Here is a 10,827-nt window from a genome sequence, read left to right on the forward strand (position 1 = left end):
TGAGCAGCCTTTTGGAATCTTCTGTTCAGCTCTTTAGTATCTTGAATTCTTCCTTGTGCTTTTGCTTCTCTACGCTCCAGTACAATCTTCAGAGTTTCTTCTGACATCCATTTTGGTCTTTTCTTTCTCTTCTGTCTTTGTAATGACTGTTTACACTCTTCCTGAATGATATCTTTGACAGCCTCCCACAACTCATTAGTGTTCAAGGCCTCAAACCTGTTCCTGAGATGATTCTGAAATTCAGGTGGTATGACATCAAAGTCATATTTTGGCTCCTGTGGATAGCAAGTAATTATGAAGACCATGTCCTGAATCAGGCTTAATCTCTAGACTGACATCGTTTCTCTTCAGCATTTTTGAGAGGTTCCTGACAGCACTCTTCCCAAGAGCAATTTATTTTTTGATTTCTTGACTGGTGGTACCAAAATTGTTGATTGTGGAGTCGAGCAAGCTTTGACTGCAATCTCAATCTCTTCTCCATTTTTCATGGTGCTGCCAATTGGCCCTGTGGTGAGAACCTTTGTCTTCTTGATATTGATCATCTGTCCATATTGAAGACTGCAGTCCTTGACCTTCTGCACTAGGGAATCATTAAATTTGAAGGGTAGAGTAATAATGATTTTTCAGGTGTTTGCACTAACATCTGAAGTTAACATTTTACTTAGTCAACAAGCAAAAATTTGCTAGGTACTAGGAGTTGTGCTTAGGAGCCGTGGTGGCACAGTGGTTAAGTGCTTGGCTGCTAATGGGAGTGTTAGCAGTTCAAACCACCAGCTGCTTCCGTAAAGCCTCACAGACCTGGAAGCTCTCTGGGCAGCTCTTCTCTGGCCTGGGGGATCATTGAGTTGGAATTAAGGCTTGCTTTAGTTTGGGTTGGGAGTTAACACTAGTAGACATGAGGGACTTTGCTTCATTACCATTAGTAATTAAACTACTTACCAGATGAGGTCATTAGAAATCGTGGTAAGTATCATGAAGGATGTCAGCTAGCTATGTTAGAGAGGCAAGGGGGCTGTGAAGTTCTTAACCTGGTCAGTCACAGCCTTTCAACCACTGGACCATTTAAGCTGAGATGTTGGGTTGAGGAGAAGCCCATTTTTATGATTGCCCATTGTTCCAGGCACTCCGAGCAGTGGAGTGCTCAGTCCTGAGCTGCGGAAGAGCACGTTTAGGGGACTAGGGTCGGGAGGACATGTGGCAAGTAGGGAAGGGGCCAGGTCACACAGGGTCTCGGAAGTCTTGATCAGGGATTTTTTTGTCTTCTGAGCACCGGGAAGCCATCGCAGGGCTGCCGCAGGATGGGTGTTATGGTCTGATTTTATTCTCAAAGGGTCTTGTCTTTTTTTAAGTTTGGTAGCGACTTTGTTGAGATACTGTTGACATACCATAAAGTTCACCCATTGAAAGTCCTCTCCGTTGCTTTTAGTATTAATCACAGTAGTGTGCAGCCTTCACCACTGTCTCATTTCAGAATATTTTCATCCTCCCCAAAAGAAAGCTCCTCCCCATTCACCATTGGCTGCTCACTCCTACTAATTTACTTTCTATGTGATGGGGAAGTCTACTGTTAGGGACCGCTCCAAAGGACTGAAGAGCAGTGATGTCACTCTGGAGACTAAGGTGTGCCTGATACAGGCCATGGTCTTTGCAATCACTTGTTATGCACCAGAGAGCTGGACAATGACTAGGGATGACAGAAGGAGGATTGATGCCTCTGAGCTGTGGTGCTGGAGAAGAGTATTGAACATCCATGGACTGCTAGGAAAATAAACAGGTTCATCTTAGAGATGGTTAAACCAGGCTGCTCCTTGGAGGCAAGGATTCTGAAGCTTCGTCTAACATATTTTGGACATGTTGCAAGGAGGGACCAGTCCTTGGAGAGGGATGTCATGCGTGGGAGGGTGGAGGGACAGCACAAGAGAGGAAAACCCTCTTTGAGGCGGATTGATTCAGTGACGGGGTAATCGGGATAGGTGTGTTGAAGACAGTGAGACTGGCACAGGATAGAGCAGGGTTTAGGGCTGTAGTACGTCAGGTCACTATGAGTAGCAGGTGACTCGACAGTACATGACAATAACAACAACATCTCACCTGTCTTGAATGTTTTAATAAATGGGGTTAATATGTGGCCTTTTAAACCTGCCTACCTTCCCCTGTTAGATGCTGTCAAGTTGGCTCTGACTCAGGACAGCAGGTAGAACGAGACACTGTGGATTCTGGATGAGTCAGTACTTTATTCCTTCTAACTACCCTACCAAGGAATATTTCATCGAATGGAGTAGTCAACATCTTATCCCAGCAGTCACGAAATCAAAAGACAAATTGCTTTAGGAAAATCTCTGGTCAGGGACCTCTCCAGAGTGCTAGAGAGCAATGATGTCAGTCTAGAAACTAAGATGTGCCTGATCCAGGCAATGGTCTTCATAATTATTTTCTATGCCTCAGGCAGCTGTATTAAGGATGATAGAAGAAGAATTGAAGCCTTTAAATTATGGTGCTTGAAGAGCGTCTTGAACATACCATGGACTGCCAAGAGAACAAACGGGTCTTTCCTGGAGAGGGTGCAACCAGGTTGCTTCTTGGAGGCAAAGATATTTGAAGCTCATCTCATATACTTTGGGCATATTTCCAGGAGGGACCAGATCTTGGAGAAAGAGAGGAAGACCTCAGATGAGATGGATTGAACAGTGACTGGGGTAGCAGTTAGATGTGTCACAGACAGTGAGACTGGCTCGGGATAGGGCAGAGTGCAGAGCTGTTGTGCAGAGGGTCTCTATGAGTCAGGCACCTTGACGGCACAGAACAACAGCAGCATCCGCCTTGCCCCTTCATCAGTTGGCAGCCCCGAGTTTTGGCCCTTCTGAGTCATCCTGCCATGGACGTTTATGCATGAGTTCTCGTGTAGTTGTGTGTTTTCATTTCTCTGTGACTTATCTTGGAGCGCCATTGCTATGTCCTGTGTTAACTGTGTTCAACCTTTTGAAGAACTTCCAGGCTGTTTTCCAAAGTGGCCGCTCGGTTTCACATACCTGGCCACCAGTATATGAGAGTCTCCATTTATCCAAACTTTCGCCAACACCCATCATCATCTGACATTCTGTTTCTCGCCATCCTGGTGGTGTGGCATTTATTACTGATTTGCATTTCTCTGATGGCTTATGATGTTGACCTTCTTTTCATGTGCTTGTTGGTTGTTTGTGTGTTTTCTTTGGAGAAATGTCTGTTCAGAACCCTGCCTAGCTGTAGGCTGGGGTAGCTGTCCTTCCTTGGATGAGTTGTAAGGACGACGGAATCATTTAGCACTTATCTACTAAAGGAACGTTTGAAGGTTTGAACTCACCAGCTGCCCAGTGAAAGTTCCATGGGTGAGCTGATATGGATTGGCCACTTTGACTCACAAAATTGTATGATCTACAATGTCAGAAATGAAAAATTGAAGGATAGAGTTACATTCACAGTAAAAAAAGACCATTTCAAGATCCATCCTGAAGTACAATGCTGTGAGCCGTAAGGTACTAACTATACAAACTCAAGGAAGACCTGTTAATATAACCGTCATTCAAATATATGCACCAAAGATGAAGACATTGAGAATTCCTGCCAACTTCTGCATTCTTAAATAAACATGCAACCAAGATTCACTAGTAATAATTGATGACTGGCACACAAAAGTTGAGAATGAACGAACGACTGGTATTTAGAAATCACTTAGTGACAGAAATGAGGCTTTTGGACAATCAGTGACTTACACGTTGCAAATACGTCTCTTTTTTTTTTGGCCATGTTTTTGTAGTTTATTATTTTTTAATAATAAAATCTTTGTAGTTATAACAACAAAAACATATTTTGGGGAATCCCAGTTTACATGTATCAATATACCTCCAAGGCTAAAACCTTTGTGCTAATTACTTTTTTTAAATTAAGATAAAACTTTTATTTTACACTGATTTACTCATAGAGTTCATATATATCATTTTTCACACTGGATCGTTCCCATTTCCTTAACCCACCTCTCCCTCCATCCATCAGCTTGTGCAACCCTGTGGTTAACCACGCAGCACATCTTCACCCCTCTGCTCCCACCCTCCACAAATACCTTTTCTTTCTTCACAAAGACCTTTTTAAAAAAACATACAGAAAATGACTATACACAAGGACCTCACCTGATGAATTACACAGGAATCAGATTGATTACATCTGTGGAAAGAATAGAGAAGTTCGATGCTGACTGGAAGAGACTGTCAGTTACTTATGTGCAAGTTCAAACGGAAGCTGAAGACAATTAAAACAAGACCATAAGAACCAAAATATGACCCTGAATCTGTCCCGCTTGAATTTTTAAAGTATCTCAAGAACAGGTTTGAGGCAGTGATGAAAATGATCAGATGAACTGTGGGATACCATTGAGGTTGTCATCCACGAAGAAAGCAGATCACTGCAAAGAGGAGAAAGCAGAGAGCCAACAGAGATGTCAGCCGAGACCCTTGGAAATTGCACTAGAACAGCAAGAAACCAAAACCGAAGAAGGAAATGGTGACGTAGAGAGGACTGTAGAGATTACCAAACCCAACCCCGCCCCCACTGTCTCGGTTATTCCTTCTCAAGGTGATGCTTCCTGAGCGTCCCTAGACGGTGAGTCCCCATGGGAGGAGAACATCTCTTCTTTCTCCCAAGGAGCACCTGGCAGGTGTAGATGGCCGACCTTCTGCTTAGCGGTCCAGCACTCCACTCCCTGTGCCACCGAGGCTCCTTATCTTTGTTGTTGTTTGATGTCCGTCGAGTATGACTCAGTGACCCTGTGAACAACGGACCTGAATGCTGTCCTTTCCTGTGCCATCCTCATCATGTCTGATACGCTTGAGCCCATGGTCACAGTCACTTTGTCAGTCCATTTTGTTGGGGGATTTCCTCGCTTTGGTAGACCCTCCTGTGGGGTAATTCTACTCTGTCCAGTGCGGTCAGTGTGAGTCCGACCTGACTGAGAGGGAAGGAGTAAGAGTTCTTTTGACACCTACCCTCTTCCATTAAGTCAGTTCTAACTCACGGTGATCTTGAAGGGCTTTCCGAGGCTGGGATCTTTCTAGAAGTCGACTACCTCATCTCCCTCGTGGAGCTGATTCAAGTCACACACTTTTTGGTCAGCAGCCGAGCTCTCTAAGCACTTCATCATCGGGGCACTTATATTCTAGATGCACGTCCTCTGTCAGGTACGTGATGACAAGCCTCCTGTGGGTTGTCTTCTGTTAGTTTGTTTCTTGTTGGCATCTGTTGGAGCACAGAAGGTTTTCATTTTGGAGAAGTCGGGTATAACTGCTGTGGGTGAAAGTGGGCCCAGGGACTAGGGTGGAAGCAGGAGCCCGGTTCCCGTAAGGCTGGCCCAGTGTTGCAGACGGAGATGGGAGAGCCTCAGCTTGGGTGTGATGATGGAGGTGGTGAGGGGGCTCCATGGCAGTGAACCTGGAGGCAGAGTTGATGGAAGGAGGGGAAGGGCAGGAACTCAGTGCTGCTGGGCTCCGACACCACCTGTGCCTCCCGCTGTGATTGCTGACCCTGACACCCTGGGCGTGTTCATCCGACGGGGGACTGCATGCTCCCTCCTCACGTGTGCGATCTAGTTCTGTGCTGCTGTTACGGTTATGAGGGAGCTCTCATGGCGACTCTGGAGGGAATTGTGCTGCTAATGCAAGGTGGTGTCTGGTGGTTTGAATTCACCAGTGGTGGCAGGGGAGAAAGCTGGGCCATCTGCGCCTCCACAGGCCCGCGGAGAGGGGGGGGTCTGCTGGGGGTCAGCTCTCACTCTGTGGCTATGACAGAGAGAAAGCATGCATGAGGCCAGCCAGGGAGATGGTCCCAGGGACTCGGGCTTCCCTGGACAGCCATTGGGCCAGCCAGGTGTCCCTGCGCGTGCAAACACTGAAAGACTCAATTACTAGTTGGAAGGTTGGCGATTCAAACCCACAAATAGGCCTGACAGTCTACTTCTGAAAAGTCCAGCCTTGAAAACCCTGCGGAGCAGTCCTGCCCTCACACTGGGGGTGACTCTGTAGTCACTACAACAAAACCATCCCAGGTAAACCTCACCTGAGGACAGCTGCATGTCTGCTCTGCCAGCACAGCATTGGAGGGACTCCCCAGACCCCTCCTAACCTGGCGTCGGTCTGCAGGCCCCTCCTAAGCTGGTATCCGTCTGCAGGCCCCTCCTCAACCTGGAGTCGGTCTGCAGGCCTCTCCTAACTTGGTGTCGGTCTGCAGGCCCCTTCTGGGTAGAGTTCAGGTATTGACTGAGATACTTTCAAATCATCTGAGAGAGTTGCCGTGTGGCGAGGAGATTGAAAGGCAGAAATAACTAATGCTAGCTGGCTTTCGTGAGGAGCTCAGTACTTCTGCTTGCTTCCTAGCACTGTCATCAGCCGACACAGATCAGAGCAAGCCTCCAGGGAGGTGGGAGGCTGGGTGGTGGCCAGGGGATGAGAGATTGCAACCGGCCGACCTGGATGGAGGTCAAGGGACGAGCTGGAGATCCTGAGGCTGCGCAGGGAGCGAGGTCAGATTTCCCAGTGATGATTGGCTTAAGCCTGAGGAAGAAGAGGTGCTGAAAGGCTTGAGAAGGAGCAGGCTGGCAGGAGAGGAAAATCCCTGTGGGTTTGCAGAATGGAGACAGTCACAGACACTGGAGACATTGTAGCCTCCTGTTCATTCAGCGCTTCTATCTCTTGAAGTTTATTCCAAGAAAATACTGGGAGGTTTGTCTGTGCTGTTTATTATGCTGATGAAATGAAAACATTTTGGTTGAGAACATTTTGAATTATCTGTGTTTTGTGTCCCTTGCAGATTTCCCGTGCACTCATTAAAAACCCCAAAACCAGCAACCTCAGGGAGCACAGATGACCACCCAAAGGCATGCAGTTCAAGTCCACCAGTTGATCTGAGGGAGGAAGATGGCCATTCTCTTCTCCTTAAAGGCAGTGATTTACTACCTCTGAAACCCTCTGGAGGTCAGCTATGAGTCAGCTCCCAATCAGCTATACATAGCAATAACATTAAAAAAATTCAAGAAGCTGCACTGCAATCCCAGAGGTACGCAGTTCAGATCCACCAGATGCTCTGCTGATCTCATCCAGTACCACCAGTCAGATCCGATTTAATAGTACATACACACACACAAAAAATAATTTAAAAAAAATGTAAAAAAAGAAATCACATTATAAGGGAATATTACCCACAAAATGTAAAATGTACATGATTTATTGAATGAGAAACTGTATGTCTTTGGTATTTTGTGTGTGTGTGTGTGTACACCTCAACATAAAACAAATATCCTCACAGTTGGACCAGTGAGCAACATCAGATGAAGGAAATAAAGATAGAAATGGTTAAGGATTTCATTTTACTTGAATACACAATATTTGTGGCTGTGTGGTCTTGGGCAAGTGTTTTGATCACTCTCACCTCAATATCGTCATCTGGAAGTGGGGGATAATGCCACCTGTCTTAAAGGGTGGGATAAGGATTAAATGGAGCCCCAGTGGGACAATAGTTGCGTGCCTGACTGCTTATCAAAAGGTTGAGTGTTGGATGCCACCACCCACTTTGTGGGAGGAAGACCTGGCATTCAGCTCCCATTAAAGATTACAGCCTCAGAGCCACTGTGGGGCGGGTCTGCTCTGTGGTGTGGGGTCACCATGAGCTAACATCAGTTTGGCAACACACAACAATGTAGATTGAATGAGTGAGCACTTTTACATGAGAATGTTCTGTGTGACAGTTGGGTGACTTTATTGGGGCAGGCTCTGAATTCAGAATGCAGAGATCAGTCTCCACGTGGCACAGATGCCAGGCACGGAGTGCCCGAGGCTGCACACATCCCCTCCCTGCCTCGTGGTACATGCACAGACTCCACAGCTGAGATGGGTTCACGGTTCCCCTGGACAGGATGTCTTCTGTTCCTTCCCTACCCTGTCCACCCTGCGAGGCAACCAGGTCCACGATGTTTGCCTACGGTGTGATGCGTACGCTGTGATGACTCTAGTCCTCCGCGATGGTTCCCTCTGCTCCCCTAAGCCCTCAGATCCACTCTTCGTTCCTTGTGGCTTTCAGCTCTCTGTTGCTGCATTTGCTTCTCTGGCTGGGACATAGGCTCCTTGACATTAGGAGCTGTTACACATATTCTGTCCACCCCTCTTTAGGATTCACCACACGTGAATTAGAAATCAGAAGGGCCGATCCCTAATAAGGTGCATTTTGAATGAAGACATTCAAAAGCCAGCTTAATGATACCATGGCAGTTGTGTTTGCTGTTGAATTAAGCCCCTGCTGTAGTTTTCACCCACCTTGCAGTTCTCAGTTCCCACAACTAAAGATTTCTTCTTTCTGGCATGATGAGACATGGGGAGAATAATAATAATGCTTGTTCTTTAGCCCCCAGGCCTCCCTCCATGCCAGAGTCCCCCTTCCTGCCTGAAGATCAACAGTGGACACCTTGGCCATGGCGTCACTCTCAGAGCCAGTGACCTTCAGAGAGTTCTGCCCTCTGTACTACCTTCTCAACGCCATTCCGACGAAAATCCAGAAGGGTTTCCGCTCCATTGTGGTCTACCTTACGGCCCTGGACACCAATGGGGACTACATCGCCGTGGGCAGCAGCATCGGCATGCTCTACCTGTACTGCCGCCATGCCAACCAGATGAGGAAGTACAACTTCGAGGTGGGTCGGGCCTCCTCCTTCTCGCGTGTGAGCCCGGGGCTGTGTCTTGTTCACCTGCACGTGCTCAGATGGGATGGTGCTCGTAGCCTCTTGCATAAGTTTGAATACACCTTAAATCAAGCTGTTTTAAACTTTTTTCCTCTGCCAAAATCTGCTGTCTCTTTCAAAGAGAACCCTTCAGTGTTTACTGTTGTAGAACAACCTAAGGAGTGATTGTTACACTAAAAAGACTTCGAAGGAGCAGGAGCGTGGTTAAACAGTTGGCTGCTAACTAAAAGGTAGGCTGTTCAGGCTCACCCAGGGGCTCTGCAAGAGAAAGAACTGGCTCCACCTCCATGAAGACAGCCAAGAGAGCAGACAACCCTTGAGAGTAGTTCTGTCCTGGGCCCTGGGCCACTGTGGGAGGGAGCAGACCCCCATGCACACAGCAGCAACAGGAGCACGTGGGGAGTAGATTCTTTCTCACGTGTTTCTTTTGCAGAGGGCCTGACTGACCTACCTCTGGTTACTCTGTTTTTTACATTGTTATGTAAAAAGAGTGACATTGATGTTGACTACATGTCAGAACAAGGGCATTGTCCGTGAAATCACCCTGACATAGCACTGACGATGGGATCAGGGCCAAATATCGTACATTGTTGGTTGATTGCAGCGAGCCTGCATGTTGTACATTTTTGGGAGGCTGATATCTGTGTGAGGTGTGGCTGACACGAGATATCGAGGAGCCACGCTTGAATTCATCTGCTCAATCAGTGCTTGGAGTTTATTGAGTACACAACTATTGCGGGGCCCCCAAAGGTGAGGTAGGCGCTCCTGCTTCAAGGAGTTCGAAGCTCATGCGGCTCATCCGTGGGGTTAATGAGCTTTTCCAGCAAAGTCAGGGCATTGTGTTCAAGGAGATGCTTATAAATAAACCCAAACCAGACCTGCTGCTCTTTAGTCAGTGCTGATTCACAGGCCCGGGCAGTTCAGAGTGGAGCTGCCCTGGAGGATTTCCAGGGCAGCAAGGCTTCACACCAGCAAACGGACACTTTTTTTATCCCTCAAAGTGCCTGGTAGGTTCTTGCCACCAGCTCTGAGGTTGGGGCCAAGCATTTTAATCATTGCACCACCAGTGCACCTAATATTTCATCAGTGTTCAACTTGCAGGGAACTCTGGTGACTTAGTGCTTAAGAGTTGTGCTGCCACCCCAGAGGCATTTGAACCCAAAGATTCCAGTCCACCAGCTGCTCCTTGGATGGGCATTCTCCTCCTGTGCTGTTTACTGCCTCTGAAAACGAGTGCGTGCCAACTTGACAGTACATAACAATAACAACAACTTATTAAAGTTTCAATAAAAAGAGTTTCTTAAGCCTCTGTGCTCAGTTGTTTAAAAAATTTTAATGATTAACATGTACATAGTATGTACCGGGTGTTATTCTAAACCTTTGTTGTTGTTGTTTGCTGTCAAGTTAGAACCGCTCATAGACCGCTGGCCCTCCAGCCGGTTTTCAGAGTCTGTAAATCACACGGGAGGAGGTCATCCGTTTTTCTCTCTCTGAGCAGATGGTGGATTCAAACCCTTCGGGTTGTCAGTGTAACTCCTTACCACTGGCTTACCAGCTCTCACTACACTAAAGCATGACACGCATTCATTCTTTTAGTCATCACAGAGACGTCATGAGGTTAAGTGCTGTTACCCCGGTTTAGCAGGGAGACAGCTGAGGCGCAGGTCGGACAGATAGTAAATGGCAGTGCTGTTGTTTGCATTTGAGAGGGACTCTTGTTATACAGTGTGCTGTTGACCCAGTGACCCCATAAGACAGAATAGAATTGTCCCACAGGGGTTCCCAACCCATAAATCTTTATGGGAAGGTAAATAAAAACAAATTATCTGATAAAACTGTTTGGCATGGGTGAAATACCTTGATTTTCATGTTACTACTTATTTATTTGCATGAAAGTGATAAAGAAAATGTGTTTCCATTTTATAATGCATGTTGTTGTTATGTGCCGTCGAGTTGTTTTCGACTCATAGCGACCCTATGCACAACAGCCCTAAACCCTGCTCTATCCTGCGCCAACTGCACTGCGTCCGACACACCCATCCCGATTACCCCAGTCACCGAATCAATCCATCTCA

At 46.9% G+C, this 10,827-nt stretch overlaps 1 protein-coding gene across 1 annotated transcript in view; it reads left to right on the forward strand.

The window, feature by feature from the left end:
* The first annotated feature begins 8,473 nt into the window (after positions 1 to 8,473).
* The window catches only part of TECPR2 (tectonin beta-propeller repeat containing 2), a 97,179-nt gene continuing 94,825 nt past the window's right edge, over positions 8,474 to 10,827 (forward strand). Inside the window, exon 1 of the mRNA XM_006879181.1 lies at positions 8,474 to 8,704. Within this exon, the coding sequence (XP_006879243.1) occupies positions 8,486 to 8,704 (219 nt within the window). The 5' untranslated portion in view covers positions 8,474 to 8,485. The remainder of the gene's footprint in view (positions 8,705 to 10,827) is intronic.

This window comes from Elephantulus edwardii, unplaced genomic scaffold (genome assembly GCF_000299155.1).
Source record: "Elephantulus edwardii isolate Elephantulus edwardi_28Jun2011 unplaced genomic scaffold, EleEdw1.0 scaffold00002, whole genome shotgun sequence".
NCBI classification, from domain to species: domain Eukaryota; kingdom Metazoa; phylum Chordata; class Mammalia; order Macroscelidea; family Macroscelididae; genus Elephantulus; species Elephantulus edwardii.